At 51.6% G+C, this 18,657-nt stretch overlaps 1 protein-coding gene across 2 annotated transcripts in view; it reads right to left on the reverse strand.

Annotated features, from left to right (window-relative positions):
• Nucleotides 1-678: 678 nt before the first annotated feature.
• Nucleotides 679-18,657, reverse strand: part of STEAP3 (STEAP3 metalloreductase) — a 41,792-nt gene continuing 23,813 nt past the window's right edge. For both annotated transcript variants that reach the window (XM_007964734.3, XM_007964735.3), the window contains 3 exons: nucleotides 17,671-18,198; nucleotides 11,080-11,244; nucleotides 679-3,278 (listed from right to left, as the gene is read on the reverse strand). In XM_007964734.3, the coding sequence (XP_007962925.1) occupies nucleotides 2,997-3,278; nucleotides 11,080-11,244; nucleotides 17,671-18,198 (975 nt within the window). In that variant the 3' untranslated portion in view covers nucleotides 679-2,996. The remainder of the gene's footprint in view (nucleotides 3,279-11,079; nucleotides 11,245-17,670; nucleotides 18,199-18,657) is intronic.

An 18,657-nucleotide genomic window follows, 5' to 3' on the forward strand; every position in this document is an offset into this window, starting at 1 on the left:
ATGAGGCTGTGGCTCCTGGATGGAGTGTTTCTCCCTTTGCCTTTAAGAGAACGCAGGGGTCATAGCAGTGTGCAGACGTGTACCTTGCCAGGGCTGCCAGGGGAACGCAGGCTCCTGGGGAGGGTTGAGGGGACAGAGATGTGTGTGCACTGATTAGTGTGCCATAGACTACAGCACAGCAGAGGCAACGAATGCCATCTAAGCTCTTGTTGCTCGGAGCGTCCGAGGATCATCACCATCCAGGTCACCCAGGAGCTTATTAGAAATGCACAGTCTCAGACCTCACCCCAGACCATGAATCAGAACCTGCATTTGAACCACATTCCTAGGTGACTCCCAGGCACATTCTAATTCGAGAAGCTCTGCTGCTTTTACCTGCACTCAAGGCCTCAGACTTCAGACCACTCCAGGAAGCCTTCCTTTCACATCCCGACGCCCCCACCCGACACTCTGTCACCTGGATCTTGCCCATTTCCTCCCTGGCATGTCCTTTAGTCCCTTAGGTCTGCACATCTGCCCTTCCTCATTGGCCAGCTCTAGCACAGATCACTGTGTTCACCTTGGCAGTCCCAAGTCTTTGCATACTGCCTGCCTGAGAGCAGGCTCCAAGCTGAAGGCCTCTGGAGTCAGTGGATGAACGGATATGTGATCTACATGGCAGAAATAAAAGCCTGAAGCTCGCAGAAGGTTAGGTGTTTATTTGCACTGCTTTTTAGGCCGTCTACCAGGTTAAAAAAAAATTACACAGACTCTTTTGAAGGCATAGATTTTAGATACCAACCTCAGACTGTGGCATTTGGGATTTCCAGAGCATGTTGTTGAGGCACTTTTGTACCCAGAGGCACATGGAATTTACCAGGCTGCAGGGAGTGATGTGCTCTAGGGGCTGCTGCTGCCAGTAGCCTGGTGAGGTAGGGAAGATAGCAGTGGACACATGGTCAGGGCCCAGTACACAGCCCGCCTGCCTTTCATGTGCTGATTGTCCGGCAGGTGACACCTGTTCCCTCCTGCCACCCACCTTAGAATCGCTTCCCTCTTGATGAGCACCTTCAGCCAGAGGTGGGTGGGAAGGGGAGGACGTGCACTGGGCTCTGCTCTGTGCCAGTATCTTTGGTATAAGGAGCCATTCCCTGGCCCAGGGCAGGCAGCCAGTACCCACCAGGATTGGGGATCATTGTGGGTCTCCATTGCCCATGCTCTCTCTGCCTCTTATTAGTAGGGAATCAATGGGCCCTTGTTATGCCAAGGCAATGCTAAAATCTCTGCTTTACCTGCCCCCTTCTCAGTGAGGCTCTCTGTGGGCCACAGCTGATGCTCCATCAGTGCCAGTTTATGAGACAAGTTTCTACTGCTCAGCCTTGGCACAGCAGATGGAAAACACCAGCAGGAAGAGCTTCCCCAGCATGGCCTTCCCTGCGTCGGTCATATGCCTAATGAGCTATCCTTGCAGTGGGCTTTTCTGCTTTTCACTGAAGAACCCTCATGTGCTCCATAGACATGAGCTCATGAAGCCTTCCTGGGGGGCAGGGGCAGCCTCATCTGTGACGCTCTCTCTGGGCAGCCTTCACCGGCCCTACTGTCTTCCTTCTATCAGAAGATGCCTTCGGGCCCAGGAGACTCATCAAGACCTCACCCCCTTTGTCTTCAAAGATGCTTTTTTTGGTGGCAGATCACCCTGGTTCTGCAGGGGGTTGGGGGCTAAGCCAAGAACACCTGTTTCTCCACAGGGGAAGTAAACTAGAGTCAGGAGGAAGCAGCGAGGATGGCGTGTGACTGGACGACAGACGTCCTGTGGCCCCGGCGGTGCTCTCTCCTCTTGTGCTTTGGGGCAGCAGCATTTTAGGTGTATAGCTTTGGTGGAAACGTCGCTCCCCACTGTTTGGAAGTGTAATGCTCCATCAGGAGGAAGTTGGAGCCAGTGTGGTTTTCTGGGTCCTCTGCCGGAGGACATCTGGAGTCCCCAATATGTTTCCCCAGGAGCGACTTAATGAAGACAATCCTTCAGCCCAGGCAGGGTCCCTGAAAGGGCTCAACACTGGCGCCCGGGGAACTTCACACCCTAGTGTGTTCTCTCGCTCTGCCCCTTGAGCTGATTTCTAAAGGGTCTACTCTAGGCCTTCCTGGGAGATGTTCAAACTACAGATGGAAAGGGTGAGAAGGCACAGTGGTTTAAAGGATGCTCATCACCAGCTTAAAGGAGGGACGGAAATGACGCTTTGTTCTCAAGCCAGGTTCACTAATGGCTCTGGCAAGGAAGTGACTTCACTCTCACAGGAGGATCCATTTGCAGGCTCCATGGTGACTTCTGACTTTTAGGGAAAATGTCTCCCCGACTCAGCCAGGATGAGGTGCAGCAGCTTCAGCCCAATCCCCCCATCCTCCCACCACCCCGCAAAGGACCAGGCACAGACTCCAGGCTGACTGCCTGATTTTGCTCCTCCCCAGTCCTCCTGTTCCTGCCCCAGGTGGAGGGAAGAGATGCGGCCCCTGCTCACAGGCATCAGGGGTGACTCTGGGCAGAGCTGTTGCTTTCCTTCCTCCTTAGAGCTCCAGCTCTGCAAGAGCCTTGGGGGAGTAGCAAAAGGGGAGTTGTGGGGGTGGGATGGGCAGGGATACATCGAACCCACCACAGCACAAGCCTCTTCTATACAAAAAGTGTGTATATCTCTGCAAATGTCACAATAGCATGATCTTCTCTTAACATACGGCACTTGCTTTTAAATCTACAAGTTGAAATCTCAGAGACCCAACTTTTTAGCTAGCTATGTATAATTGCAAATCCTGTTATATATGTGGAATATATGTAAATACATATCACACATATGTGTGTATATCATTCTGAATAGTATTGCATACATTTGAGTCCCAGGAATTTGGACCTCAAACCTCCTATTTGCACACAGTTATACCACTCTGCACCACCAAGGAAAGAAAACCTAACAGGCCCAGGGCACCGTCCCTCGTGTGCCTGGTGTCCAGAGCCCAGGGCAGGCACCTCATACGTGGCTCGTCTTCTCGGCCAGGGCATGGTCCGTGGGCAGCGTGAACTTGATGGCGCCGTCCCTCTCCCAGCCCCTCCGGATCCTGGTGAGTCTGCGGCCGATGCAGGGCAGGAGAAACAGGGCTTTGGCCAGGATGACGACGCACGGCACCAGCAGCGTGAGCGTGAAGGTGGGAGGCAGGTAGAACTTGTAGCGGCTCTCCTCGAAGGCGCGGGTCCAGCCATAGGTGAGCGTGTGCAGTGTGCTCAGCACCAGGGCCACAAAGCCCAGCGAGGACTGTGGAGCAAAAAAAAGGCTGGAGTGAGGGCAAGGGGATGACAGATGCAGCAATCCTGCCAACGACTCATCTGTTGGCCTGGCGGAGGGGAAGGAGGGTGGCCTTAGCACTTGTGGCTCTGGGTTGGAACCCGAGTTCTATCACTCTTAGTGTGATTTTATGATAACTCTCAACTCTCTGTGCCTCAGCTTCCAGAACAGGAAAATGGTTAGAATGCTTCTATGCTGAAGGTGTCTAAGGACTGACAAATTCACGCGGATTCCTTACAATAACCATATAACCATGTTTTTTCCTTAACTTGGTTATTTGTATCTCTGGAGGCTGCTGGATGATTTCAGATGGAATTAAGTTCAAAGAAGTTTAAAAAACATTTAAAGCCTGCTGCGGTGGCTCTCGCCTGTAATCCCAGCACTTTGGGAGGCCTAGGTGGGCGGACTGCTTGAGCCCAGGGGTTCGAGACCAGCCTGGGCAACATAGTGAGACCCTGTTTCTTCAAAAAATACAAAAAAATTAGCCCGGCTGTGGCTGCATGTGCCTGTTGTCCCAGCTACTTGGGAGGCTGAGATGGGAGAATCACTTGAGCCCAAGAGGTCAAGGCTGCAGTGAGCCAAGATTGTGCCACTACACTACTGCACTACTGCACTCCAGCCTGGGTGACAGAGCAAGACCCTGTCTCTAAATATATATATACATATACGTGTGTATGTGTGTGTGTGTATACAAATTTTACTAGTTATGTGTGTACTTTAATGTATATTAGAGTAAAATGTGTCTGCCTGTATACCAAAATCATAATTTCACAGATAACATTTGGCCTAAGTTAAGATCAGATAAAAAGTGGACTGATTTTAAATTAGCTTGAAGATAAATGCAGAGTAAATAATTTACAGATGGCATGTGGATTTGGCACCAGTAGTGAAGGCCCACTCATGGGGCCTGTGGTCTGGGTGACCTGGCACCATATAGAAAGCCCCAGAACACCACACAGATGCCCTCTGTGCATGCCAGACCTTCACCTCCCTGCCCCATGCTGGGTTATAAATATCCCGCGTGGAAACCGGGCTGGGCCTACTCTTCCCTCTGGAGGAGATTAGTGACCGTGGGGAGAGGAGACCGTCCAACTCCAAATGGAAATGGTCCCAGCCATTTTACAATGGAGCTTCCCACCCCTTGAACCATGTGTGGGCTTTGGTGGGTCACTTCCAGCCAAGAGTGACTGATCCACCACCCAAAGCATGACTTTCTGTAGGAGCTGCAATGTGAAAATGGCTGGGAAGTGCTGCTCTGTGACTCCAGTCTCTTGGCATGTATGAGTTTTCATGGACCACGAAGGAAGAGATCCAGGTTCTACTGTTGGTGCTGGTTCAACGGATATGAACCCTGGGCAGTCCACTTAATCAACTTCAGTGGGAGATAAGTAATTTCCAAAGCTAAAGTCAGAGGGGGAAGTGCTGGGTAGGCGCAGTCGCCTCCATCTAGTCCCCTAGACAGGGCAGGCAGTGACACAGCAGAGGGCACCGAGAGCGAGGGAAGAGTGCCACAGGGGGGCTCTGACTGAATTCTGCGAGCACTGGGGAGCCACTGAGAGCTTTGGGGCAGGAGAGACCATGTCTATTACACAGGGATGGAAATAGCAATGACCCATCAAGCAATGAACACGTATGCGTTTTCTCCAAGGAGACATTGCGAGGGTGTAATTTAAATGTGGCGGCACACCGAGACCTCTGGGTGGTCTCTATGGATTCCCTTCTAGCCCAGCTTGTCAGCATCAATCCAGAGCCTCGGCTGACAGATGCTTCTCATTTGCACTCCCCTCAGAAGTGTTTCTAAGTGGGTCTGATTCCACACTGGGCCCTGTTCTTGCTCCTCCCTGGTGTGTGTGTGTGTGTGTCCCTTCGTTTGCACCTGCTCCAGAACAGACACCAGGACGGTGAACGTCAGTGAGTGAAAGAACATGGTGTGGGAGAATTGCTTGTAATGCTTTTGCTAAAGATGATAATAAACATTTTCCAATGGCTGCACACTACAGTTTCACAGACAGGTTCTCACGTTCAACATCCTTGGGCCGAAGTAAAATAACCAAATAAAACCTTCTCTATCCTTCCTCACCCTCTCTGGTTCTTCTTGGCTTTGTGTCCACTTCCAGAATCTTCTTGGCCTGGTCTTTAACAACTTCTGGCTCACCACGAAGAGTGAGGAAGCCACCGTGGGCTTTGTGCTGTCACTCACAGTGAATTCCTATCATTTTAATGTAGTCACCTCCCAAAGAGAAGCCTCCTTGACCGTCAGTTGCACACGGAAGCAAATCCTTGCCACTTCCGGAAGTGCCTATCAATAATTCCAAATCCCCTGCAACTTCTCAGCCACCCCAACTTTTCTAAATTCTAATCTGTTGATGTGGAACACTGTGGTTAAAAAGGTCCCCAGCACTGACCATCAGGAAAAAGTCTTGGCCGGGTGTGGCGGCTCACGCCTGTAATCCCAACACTTTGGGAGGCCGAGGTGGGCGGATCACCTGAGGTTGGGAGTTCAAGACCAGCCTGACCAACATGGAGAAACCCCGTCTCTACTAAAAACACAAAATTAGCCAGGTGTTGTGGCACCTGCCTGTAATCCCAGCTACTCGCTTGAACCCGGGAGGCAGAGGTTGTGGTGAGCCAAAATCATGCCATTGCACTCCAGCCTGGGCAACAAGAGTGAAATTCCATCTCAAAAAAAATAGTAAGTCTTGACGTCAATCACCCTGATGTTCCCCAGCCAGGTTCCCAGCCCGAATTAACTGTGGGCCTTCCCACCCCTCCTCATTGTGGACTTACTGGTGTTGCTAAGATGGCTGGGCGATGCCCTTTATCCCCGAGAGTTTGTCAATCTGTGGCTATCAGACTGTGGTTTTCAAACCTTGCTACACATTAAAATCACCCGGGGAGCTTGCTTGGGTAAAATATTAGTGCCCAAACCCCACTCCCAGAAATTCAGATTAAATTGGTTTGGGGCGGGATGTGGGCATCTGTTGTTTTTTAAGGTTCGGCAGATGAGGCTGATCGGCAGCCAGGACTAAACCACTCATGTAGGAGACTGTCGTCACCACACCCTTCTAGCTTCAGGGTGAAAAGTCCACACGGGCCCCTCTGCTCAGGTCACGTGACTGGGGAAGACCTGGACCTATCTGTTCCTTAGACGAAGCCCCACTGAGAGCCTTTTGGCGCCCACCTCTGTGTCGTGACGCTTTTCCAGAAGGTGCGGCAATGGGAGCCTGTCCAGGCCTGGAAAGCCAGCCTTAGTGGCCCCAGTGAGGTCTTTGCATCTCCCTCGGGCAGCGTGCCCTGTAGCTCCAGTGTTTGGTCTGTGTGGGCCACTGTCCCCAGCCCCTGATCTGGAGAGTGATGAATTTTGCTGGACACTCTGGGCTCTGCACAGGGACAGTGTGGAGACACTGCTCCGAGGCCCACCAGTGGCAGTCACCTCCTCCTGTTCATATATCCTCATGCTTGTGCCATCCAAAATCCCACGGTGCAGACAGCAGGAAGCTCCAGCCTCAGGCTAGTGGTTCATAGCAAGGGCTGACAGCCAAAGGCCAGCCAATAACAAAGGGCCTTTGACTTTCCTGTCCCAGTGGGAAACCTGCATGATTCCAGAGAGTTTCTTTCCCGAAAACTCTCCTTGGGAACAATTTAAAAATCCCAGAACCCAAAGAAGCCCAAAAGAAGGAGAGGGATTGTCATGAGGCAATTAATAAGATCCCCAAGCTAGGGCCATTTTTATTATATGTAAGCTTGTTAGCAAAAAAGAAACAGCCAGGTCGTTGTAGCTCCTGCTGGTGCTCAATTACTATGGCACGAAGGGGCTTTGGACAATCGCTCACGAAGTTGGGGTCAGGCTGGTCTTGTCATTATTTCAGGCAGGTGGCTGGAGTGGGCAAGGTCACAGGCAGTTCCTCTAACTCCGGGAGAGAACTTAGGTTCTGAAAGCTGAACCCTCATTTTTCTGTGCAGATGAGCTGCTCTGACTGGGGTATTTTGCAGTCTAACATCTAATAATGTTTAACTGGCTGAATTGGAACAGTTAGCACAACCCAAACCAAACCAAAACGATAACAAAAAGTACCCAAAGGAACACAAAATAAAATGTAACACTTTGAAAACAGCTTTGGGAACAAAAGGATAAATGCGTGCGCAAGTCACCTCTTCGTGGAATCAACATATTGTTTCAATGGTTTTTAGCTAAATAAAGTGTCTGAGATGTTTAAACCAGAGCGACTTCACCTTGAATGGGGGCTGGGTAAAATGAGGCTGAGGCCTACTGGGCTGTGTTCCCAGGAGGTTAAACATTGCTAGTCACAGGATGACATAGGAAGTCGGCTCAAGATACAGGTCATAAACACCTTGCTGGTAAAACAGGTTGCAGTAAAGAAGCCAGCCAAAAGCACCAAAACCAACATGGCAACGAGAGTGACCTCAGGTCATCCTCATTGCTCATTATACACTAGTTATAATGCATTAGCATGTTAAAAGACACGCCCACTAGCGCCATGGGAGTTTACAAATGCCACGGCAATGTCAGGAAGTTACACTATATGGTCTAAAACGGTAAGGAACCCTGAGCTCTGGGAATTGCCATCCCTTTCCTGGAAAACTCATGAATAATCCACCCCTCATTCAGCATATAATCAAGAAGTCACAATAAGTATAAGCAGCTGGGCAGCTATGCCGCTGCTCTGACTATGGAGTAGACATTCTTTTATTCCTTCCTTTCTTAATAAACTTGCTTTCACTTTACTCTGAATTCTTTCTCACGTGAGGTCCAAGAACCCTCTCTTGGGGTCTCGATCGGGACCCTTTTCCAGTAACAAAAGAATTACAGATCTAGGGGTCAGCCACGGCTCCTCAAGAATCACGGCTGTCCCCGTGGCGTGGTGTCTGCTGTGGACATGTGTGTAGGGGAGGGTGATGGGGCTCAGGTAGCTTCTCACTGGCCGTGCTAACTTTGAAGGAGAAGGTTGCAGCTTACCTTAAAAGCCAGCATGCCACTGTTGGCTGCATGCATCCTGCATTTAACGTGTCCAGCTCAAATCCTCTTAATGACCATGTGGGGTGGACACAGGCACAGGCGAGCAGCAGAAGCTCCGAGAACCTAGGAAACTTGTCTGATGATGTAGGCAGGTAAGTGTGGGTTTTGGGACTGAAATTCAGGTCTTCTGGCTCCACTGTCTGTGTTCCCTGCACTGGAAGTTGCCACACACTGTGGCATGCGCACCTATCAGTCACTCAGGGAGCTGCAAAAATAGTCTGCCAGAGCCATCCCTCAGCATCCGAGTCCATGGATGGGAGGCAGGCCTGGGTTATCAATTTCTCAACCTATTTGACAGGGACTCGCAGTAAGAATCATGTTTTCCTCTGCTGCCCGGTAGACAATGAGGTATGCTACGTTTGCAAATATAACTAGCAAATCCACATAACTGAAAACGTATCCTGACAACATGCAAAACACTCCACTGTTTTCTTTGTCATTCTATTTTATTTCATTCTTAAAATGCTGCTTGTGATCCACGGAATCAATTGCATGATCCACTAGGGAGTGTCCACCAGTTTGCAAACACTGACCTGGACCACTTTTAGGCCCAGCATTGGAGTTCCCTGGCCTCTATCTCACTGTCGCCTACTGAACTCAGAAACGGATGGCTGGTAGCTTAGTCAGGGATAATGGAAATGTGGCCAGATACCCTAAGAATAATAGCAACATGCTTTTTATTTTTCTTTCACGCATAATCTCTTACTGTGGCTCATAAAATCCCTGTAGGGCATTAACTCGGTTTTTCAGGGGTGTAAACTGAGGTTCCTGGAGCAGACATGCTCTGCCCACACTTACAGAGCAGGGTTGCGGGGAGGGAAAGCTGGAACCCGGGCTTCCCAGGCGACGCTGACAGTGCCTCCTCCATATTGACATCTGGTTTTTGTGGATGGAAGGCAGGCATTGATTTCCACAAGTAAAATCCTGCCTCTCTACCCACTTAACACCACCCCGCTCTTGCAGTGGCAAAAGGACTGTCCTATTTGTATTTCAGCGCTTTAATATGTAAAGTAGAAGGCAGCTGCTAGGGTCTCAGTCAGCTCTTGCTAACAAAATCAAATCCGCCGGCTTTCTCTGGCAGCCAGAGCCAGGGCATGTAATCTATGGCTGCTTAAGGGAGCAGCTTTCTGGTGAGGGGAGCAGCCTGCAGTCCATTTTAATTGTGGATAAGCCGTGCACGCCAGATACTTCCAGGTAGGAAGAGGAAAATCCTAGATTTGGGTGTGAGACACATGGGGATTAGTGGCAGAGAAATAAAATTCTTCCCCTTCTCATATGCTAGCATGTGTCAGCCCTGAGCCCTCCTCCAGGGACCTTCTGAGATGAGCAGAGTCAGGGAGATTCAGAGGCAGACACACTTTAAAAAATACATGGCTACAACTCTGTGTTGTTCCAATGGATGTGAAGCATCCCTGGTCAGGAGCAATTAATTTGGATTACATAAGAGCATTACGCTGTCACTGTCCCTGAGTCCTATACCACGTCCTCCCTGCACAGATTTCTGTTGATAGTGGGGGTGGATAGGATGGCTGTTCTCTGCCCTGATACAATGGCAGGATACAGCATTAGTCAGCTCCCACCCAAGAGAGGGGAGGAGTTAATCCGCCAACACTGACCGCAGATTCTGTGTGGAGAACAGTGGGAGATGCCAAAGAAATGTAAACAATGTCCCCGCCTCCGTTTCCTTTATCATGGAAAGATGGCTCTGCCTGTCTTGTTCTCTATTGCATCACAGGCCTAGCAGGATGCCTGGCCTGCAGTAAATGCTCAATAAATGTTTGTTGAATGAACAAATGCAAAAAAAAAAAAAAACTTGCCACTAGCAGCATTTCCCAGAGTATGTTCTGTGGAGTTTGTTTGTTTGTTTGTTTTAGAGACGAGGTCTTGCTATGGTGTCCAGACTGGACACTTGAACTTCTGACTCCTGGAAGGATCGCTCAAGCTCCAGTGATTCTCCCACCTCAGCCTCTGTTAGTAGCTGGGATCCCAGCCACATGCCACAGTGCCCAGCTTGTGGAGTGCTGATAGCTGTTATTTGGAAAAAAGGAGGGGGAGGGTGCTAATGCTCCAATGAGTCTGGTTAACAAAGGTTTGTTTGTTGTAGATGTTATTAGAATTTTTGATGTGCCAAAGTGCATTGTGATCTCTTAGAGGGAAGTAAATCTCAAATTCATTTGATGACAGACCTCCCTTTTCCGGATTGTTTCATAGGAATGGCATCCTTGGGAAAAAGCTGTGCCGCCTCCCCTATAAACTGGGGTCCTAATGCTTGTCTCCCATCCATGCTGCATGAATCAAGGGGTTAAGGGGAACAACAGAGCCAGGCTGAGATGAGGGGTGGAGGGTGGTGGACCAGGCTCGCTCACTCCCTAGCCCACGGACTCCTACCTAGACCAGCAAAATGTCCAATGACTTCATGTCATTCAATTTTGTTTGGAAAGCCCAAGAATTCTAGAAGCTGAGAACAGTGGACCCAGGGCTCAGTGTCCTGGAATGTAATGTTTTCCCATGCCTGTGTCTGGCTTCCTCAGGTATTGGCAGGTTAAGTTTGTAGCGGGCAGCCCCTATCAGGAGGCTTGGATGGGCCCTCTGGGTCAGGAAGGCCTGGCATCTCACTGAGTGGTCCTGCTGTGCGGATGATCAGAGCCCAGGCAGTTCTCAAAGGTGGAGCACTTACTCATGAGAGGTGGGCCAGGGCCACGCTGAAGCTTGCCAGCAAAGAGACTACTTTACCTGAACGAAGCTGAACTCCCTCCAGTTGAGCGAGTTTGCAATGGATGGCAGTGAGGTCACGGCCAGCAGGGACAGCGTGCCGAGGGCCAGCACTCCCAGGGAGAGGTAGATCTCCATCCGCCAGACCTCCTCCTCCACCCAGAGGTGGCTCTTGTTGGCCAAGACCTGACATGGATGGAAGGAAAAGAAGGAGAACCTTGAACGCTGTGGCAAAGGCTGGTGCCCTGGGAGGGCAATGATGAAGGACACGAGAAAGATGATACGGCGAGTACTCACACTGCACCTGACACTACCCGGGTCTGTGACAAGCATTTCTCAGGCACTAATTCATCGAATCCTCAAAACCATCCCACGAAGTAGAGATCACTATTATCCCATTTTAGAGATGGAGGAAATGAGGCACAAAGATGAAATCACTTTCCCAAGGTCACATGCAGCTAACAGATGTAGAGCTGGGACCAGGACCCACGCACTCTGGTGCCAATGACTGGGGCTTCTGGGGCTTTCACACATCTGCCCCAGGGCAACCAATCAGAACAGTCACATCAGCAGAGTAAGGAGTCAACTAGAAATCCAGCCCTTAAGCATGGCTCTGTCTCACGGTTTTCTGGCCCCAGAATCCCAGGACAGGAGAGAGGAGCTCTTCTAGCTCAGAATCCCCTCAGCCAATGAGCTTACACCCTACTGGCTGCTTCCTTTCCCAGCCTGTCTCACCCTGAGCCCTCTGTCTTCCTGGACCCCCACACTGCCCCTGTCACTGGTTCACACTCAGGACATACAAAGACACAAGCAGACACTGAGCCCCCAACACTCCCTGACCCAAAGCTCTCAGCCTCCCGTCTCCCTACCCAGTTCCCTACTTCTTCCTGGGGCACACAGCCTTGGCTCAACTTTGCCAGGCAAGAGAGACTGACGGCCATTCACCAAGCAGTTCAGTGAGCACTTACGAAGCACCTACTGTGTGCCAGGCCCTGGGCTACAGAAAATAAAGATACTTGCCTTCACCCTGCCCTCTGAGAGATCTGGGGCCCCCACCAAGCTCCAGGACACATAAATTGGGGAGCCCCTATGAACCTGGAGATTTCTGACCCTTCTCTCCTCACCTTGCCACTGAGCCCCCTCCTAACCTGGCCAACGCTCACTCGCACAGTGCCCTCGTGAGGAAGAACTTTTATCAAGGTGCAACTAGACCAGGTAGCAGAGTTCCTGGAAGTCAAAGTGTTCTCTGCGAATCACTGTGAAATGCTGGTACTTTAATTCTATAATGTCAGCAGAACAAGGAACAGTATTTCCATTAGAAGATGTGACTACACTTTAATAGGCTGCCTCTCAAAATAGAATGACTCATACAGGTTTTTTGAGAAACAATTTCAGCAGGAAAAAAAAAAATAATAATAACATGAGCTCAGTTACCAGATAAAATGTTAAAAGTGAATCCACTAGGCTGAGCAAAATGGTTATATAGCTTATAAGTGAAAGTTTAAAGAAACAGAGAAAATGCCATCCATTGAGTGCTTTTCCTGCAATTTGTGAAAAATGATTGCCTCTGTTCTATTTTAGGGCAGGCCTGGCTCACTTTGGTGACTTTAAGCCACTAAGGGACCAGGAGTCTGGGGACCCAGCCTCTTGTCCTGACCACCAGTGGCATGTGACTCTAGCAGGTCTGTCTCTGGGCCTCAGTTTCTCTACCTGGGAGGTTTGGATGAGGTCCTGTCTGAAATTCTCTTGATTTTGCTTGTGTGCCTGCTGTGGTTGAAGTCACCATTAGCTGGAAAGGCATGCAGAGGGCGGAGAGGTCTCCTCCGTACCTCTGCCCAGAGAAGTCTTACTCACATCTCGCAGCATGAACTGAGTAAGTCATCTCCTCGCTGGAAGTTGTTTGTTCTTGAACTCTGCTTCATTAGTCATTCCTCTCTGCGTCTCGGGAAGATCAGGCAGTTAATGTCACAAGGCAGAGTTTCGATGATTACACACACATATACCACATTGGCTTGCAGAATGTCTTGTTTTTTTCCTCTAATATTTCTTCTCTGCAGTGACGCTGGGAAGGGAGGGATGAGGTGGGCAAGGGAGCAGTGGATGGCGAAGAGCCACATGAGGACTGAACCTAAGCCAGCCTGAGGAGTCCATGAGATTCTCGGCCAGCCTATTAAACCACAGTGCTGCGCTCAGAGCTCCCCGGTGGCCAGTGGCGCACATGGCTAACTGGAACAGAGGTGTAATAGCTCGCCTAGTAAGTCTCTATGTTTAGAGATGATCAAGTTCACCACCTTGAGAAGGCGAAGGAGAGTCGTCATCAACAAGAGAGGGAAAGACAGCATTCAGGTGTGGGATTTCACTCTAGGTTGCAGATCAGACGCTGAAGGACCAGTGAGGCTGCAGCATTAGCCCCTCTCCATGTCTTCACAGTGGGTGATGGATGGGAAGGGAGTGGTTCTGACTCACTGCCTGCCAGACTCAGAGGAGGAGGGAGTGGCAGGGTGTGGAAGGGCAACCTGGGGGGCATAGAGACCACAGGCCTGGATTCTGACGCTGACTCTGCTACTGGTGGGCAGTCATGAGACCCTGGGCAGTTCCTTTGTTGGCTCATAGCATCCTTGTATCTTGCTGTGTTACTGCAGGACTAAAAGCATTACGTTTGTGGAATGAGTAGCATGGGACAGGCACACGGTGGGCACTTAATGTAATAAATGGCTGTTGTTCTCAGTGGCAACAAGGCAGTTAGGCTAATTCTTGCTCCAAACTCTACGTGCACTCCTCTTAAGATGCCTCGTATTGGCTTTGTGGTGGGCAGTTAAAAATCAGTCACTCAGTGAACATGCACTGGGAACCTGTGTTAGGAACCATGGACCCCAAGGTGTGGAAGACCCAGTCCTGGACCTCTGAGTCGGGTATGAAGCAGTGTATAAGAAAAATAATAGTATTTACAAAATACAACAGATTACAGAGGCAGGTATGGGGAAGTCAGGGGAGAGGCTGTGGGAGCTTAACAGAGGTAGGGTTTTGAAGGAGGAATAGGAGTTTGCAGGCTGTCAAGGTGTCCCAGGGTGGGCATGCCAAGCAAGAGGAATGAGCTCTGCCCATTTAGAGGACAGTATGGGACCCAAGTGTTGACACGTCACAGGAGAAGGGGAGATGAGGCTGTGGAGGGAGTCTAGCTACATAGTGAGGGTTCTACCATTACCCCAAGGACACTGGAATCACTGAACCTTTTCAGCAGTGACATGGTCAGATGAACGTTTCAGACCGACCATCCTATGCCAGCCATGTGCAGATGTAGCTTGGGGTGAAGGTAATAGGAGAACAGAGTGCAGCTTAAACATTTCTTTGATCTTGATCTTTGACTTTGATCTTGAAATGTGTACTTCCAGGGAAATACACAAGCAAAACCAAAGGCCCTGTACAAATATCAGTTATTGTTGGTAATAATACAGGCTGTAAACATGGTCTCAAAGGTTTTCCCTACAGTTGGGATACAGCTTTGCCTCCTAATCTGCAGACTCAGGGCTGTAAGGAAATCTTGGAGGAGTTTCTTGTGCCTGGACTAATGTGCTCCCTGGACCCAAGGGCCCCGTGGGCAGTTGGGGTGGTGAGTGGATGTGTGGCGACCCTGTGGTGAGATGCCCACGGGCTGGCAGCAGAAGCCACATATCAGGCCTGAGCTGCCCAGAGGCCCTGCTGTTTGGGGCTGAAGGCAGAACAGCCTCAGGTGCCCAGGCCCAGAACCACGGGTATGGCTTACCACGGACCGTCCAGAATCTGCTTGGATGTGTCCAGGCTTGGGCACCTCCCCACATCTGGGCTGCTGTGTGTCAAGCCCCTGCCTCCCTCTGACCATCCACCCGACATACCCACATCAGCCCTGGTTTTGCCCTTAAGAACTCTGCAGAACAAGTTTAAGCCCCTTTGCGTGAGAGGCCTCCGGTGTCTCTGACTGATCTCGTCCTGCGGGAGGGATGGTTGCCTGGCAACCTCACCAGGGCCTGCAGCCCTATAGAGTTTCGGGACGTAGGGAAAATGACCTTGCATGCGCCCCTCTGTGCCCTGGTATTTGCATCAGGGCAGAATCGGGTTAACAGAATATCAGGGAGAGCCTTGGCAGGGCAGAGAATTTAGACAAAGGCAGTTGGAGGGTGGCAGGGGAGGGAGGGAGCAGTGGTGTGTCTTGCTGTGAGGGATAGTGGGCACCGTCACCGTCTTTCCCACTGCTGCTGGAAATACCTGCCAGCTCAGGGGAGAGGGAGTGGGCTCGTCCATGCAGATCTGCCCCATCCTGGGCAGCAACATTGTACTAGTCCCCAAGGAGCCCCGCAGAGCCTCCCGCCAAGGGGCTGGCGCTGTGTAGAAGTCAGTAAGAAAATATCATCAAAGAGCATCAAAAACATTAGCAGTAGAAGAGAGCTTGGTCTACCCATCAGGGCCCTGAGGACAAAAGAGGGGCAGTAACTTGCTCAAGGTCAAGATCTTTGTTGCAGTCAGCGATGCTGGAGAGCATGAGTCCAGGCTCTAGCCTTCAGGCCTCCACACTGCCCCACAGCAGCTGAGGCAAGCAGCCAGATGGTCTGTGTCTTTCTTACTCTTTTCTGTGGCCCCAGGGCCTGGCAGAGTAGGTGCTCAGTGAATGAGTGAGTGCATGACCTAGTTCTGAAATCATTTACTCAATTGTTACTTTAGTTTCCCTGTAGAAAGCAGCGTGGGTATAAGCATGGATCTGGAAAATAGCTGGATCTGACTCCCAGCTCTGCTACTTACTGGCTGTGTGACTTTGGCCAAGTTACTTAACCCCTCTGTGCCTCGGATTTCTCATCTATGAAATAAGGATAGAATAGCACTTGGCCTACAGGGATGAGATGGGGTTAAATGAATTCACAGTGGTGTCTGAAGCTCTTAGAATGGTTCCTAGAACACAGCGAGCTCTTGTTAAGGGTTCATGACTGATTTCTTCCCTTCCTCTCATTTCCATCAAGCATCTTGCTTTTCTGCCTGGAGTCTGGGGTTCTTCCTTTGTCTTAGGAAAGTCTGAGCCCACAGATGCAATGATGCCAGTATCTGTGGGTGGCAAAGGATGAGGGCAGTCGAGTAGCTGCTGGCAGAGAAGCAGCAACCCTAAGAGTGAGTAGGGGCTGAGGTCTGTGGTTCTCAGGAGGTGCCCAGCCCTGCTTCCCAGTCCTGCCAGTCCCCCATCCTCGGAGGGGAGGGCCGAGCCTCAACAAGGTCCCTGCATCCTGAGCAGGAGCAGGAGCTGCAGGGGCTGCCAGGCTGGAATGAGGGGTGGATGAGAAGTGTCTCACCGGCACCTGGGCCGAACCCTGTTGGGTGACTAGTGTCCTGGAGTGGGCAGGACCTAATTACCAACCAGACCCAGGGCTGGGCACTGGAGGTGGAATTCATTTGGAGAAAATAAAGACAGACAGTGTTGCTTGAAGATGTGAGCTTGGGACTAAGAATCAAGCCCCGTGAGCTTGTGGACCAGGAGGGAGCATCAGGGGCCTGTTTCTGTGGGCACAGGTGCCAGCTGATGCCTGGGTGGTCCCCACCTGGTGTGGCCTGAAGGCCCTCCACTTCCCAGGAATCCTGCTGGCAACCAAGTGCCATATGGATTTTCTAAATGAATGATTAATGCCACCCCCAGTAAAAAACAAAGAACAACAACAACAAGCCCAAATCTGGAACGCTGACTCCTGCAGCCTCCCCCATCTCCGCTGACAGCAACTGTCTCTCTCAGGTGCTCAGACCCAAACCCCAGAGTCATCCTGGACCACCCAACAAAACCCCGGGCCCATTCCAGCAGCAATTCCGTGCACTCCAGCTTCACATGTGCCTTCGGGATCTCCTTGCTCCTCCACTGCTCCCACTGCCTCCAGCCTCCACAGCCTCAAATCTGGGCATATGCACGGCCTCCTCACTGGCCCCAGCAGCTAGCTGCTTCTGACCTCCTACAGTCTGTTCTCAGCCAAAAACCAGAGAGAACCACTTAAAATGTCAGGCAGATCAACGCCTAAATTCAAACCTTCACCAGCTCCCTATTTCACTCAGAGCCTAAGGCTGAAGCCCTTCCTCTCAGGCTTTGCCTGCCGCCCGCTTCTTGCTCAGCTCCAGCCACATGGGCCTCCTGGCTGCTCCTCCAACATACCAGGCATACTTCTGCCCAAGGCCTATGCCCCGTGGCCTGCAACACCACCCCAGCGGGCCACCAGCCCCTCTCCTCTCCCTCCAGCTCTGCTCACATAGCACTCACTCTGCAAGGCCTCCCGGACCATCTTCAAAGCCGCACCCCCACCACCCACCCCTGCTTTCGTTTGTGCCTTAGCACTCCCGATCCTTTCAACGCCCACTATAATTCACTGCTGTATTTTGTTGAAGTCTGTCCCAGCTGGGATGTACCCATGGGGGCAGGAATTTTCATCTGCTTTGTTCACTGATACTCAAAATCTTGGGCAGGAGGATGTGGGTGCTGCCCCATGAGAACAGAATCTGCAGTTGGCATCTGGTAAGGCTGCACCCGTGGGTATCGGCTGCACCTGGTTGGTGGGGGGCACTAGACAAGCATGTGCTGAGTTGCCAGAGGGAGGAAGGGCGTGGGATGGGTACCTGCTTGACTGCCAGGTTGACCAGGTCGTAGCGGTGGGCGCGGCGCAGCGGCAAGCAGAAGCTGTAGAGGGCGTGCAGGGCGGCGCAGAAGAAGCTGAGTAGCCCGATCTGCTTGCGGTGCTGCAGCCAGTGGTCCAGCCAGTCGGGGAAGCGCTGGTACTTGGTGCCGCGCCGCAGCTGCAGGGCAGCCGCCAGCACGCCGGGCAAGTACACCAGTGACAGCAGCACATAGGCCACGCATGGCAGTGTGGTGTTGACCACGGACACGGGCAGCTTGAAGAACTTGTTCTGGCTCTCCTGCATGTAGGGCTGCAGCACGTCCCGGACGAAGTTGTAGGCATAGAAGCAGACGAAGAGCCCCAGGGCCAGCAGGGTGGGCACCTTCCAGGCCGGGAGGAGGCGCAGGGGCATGGCCTCCACTTCCCGGGCTGATGCCAGGGATCCCATGTCCACGGGCATGAAGCCCATGGCGAGCGCCATCTCCGAGACAGCACGCTTGGCTTCCGGCTGGTCACTGCAGATGGGCACCTGTGGGAGGAAAAGCGGAGCAATCAGACGGGGTCACAGGCCACAGGAGTGGGCAAGGCCTCACTGAGCAGCTGAGGAAACTGAGGCCAGAGGGGCAGGGACTTGTCCAAGTGAGCTGCCAGTCAGTGGTACAGGTGGGAGCTAATGGGACTCTAGCTCCCAGGCCAGGGGTATTTTCTCTGGCACCAAGGCCTCCCAGCCTCTGGCCCAGCTGCCTAGCCAGGCCAACTATTCAAGGAGAGAAGCTGCGAACAGTAAGCGCCTTGCCCAGCTCATGGACATCAGCAGCCACGAGCAAAATGCTCATCCAGGCTGTCCCCATGGGCCCCTGACACGGCTGTTGCCAAGGCTGTGGCCTGCCCTGGGAGCTGCTCAGCAAAAGAGTTTTGCATATGGTGCAGGATGGGCAGCAGTGGCTGCAGCTCCATCCCTCAGTTCAGAATCGCCCCCCTTGATGAT

Source organism: Chlorocebus sabaeus, chromosome 10 (genome assembly GCF_047675955.1).
Source record: "Chlorocebus sabaeus isolate Y175 chromosome 10, mChlSab1.0.hap1, whole genome shotgun sequence".
Lineage (NCBI taxonomy): Eukaryota > Metazoa > Chordata > Mammalia > Primates > Cercopithecidae > Chlorocebus > Chlorocebus sabaeus.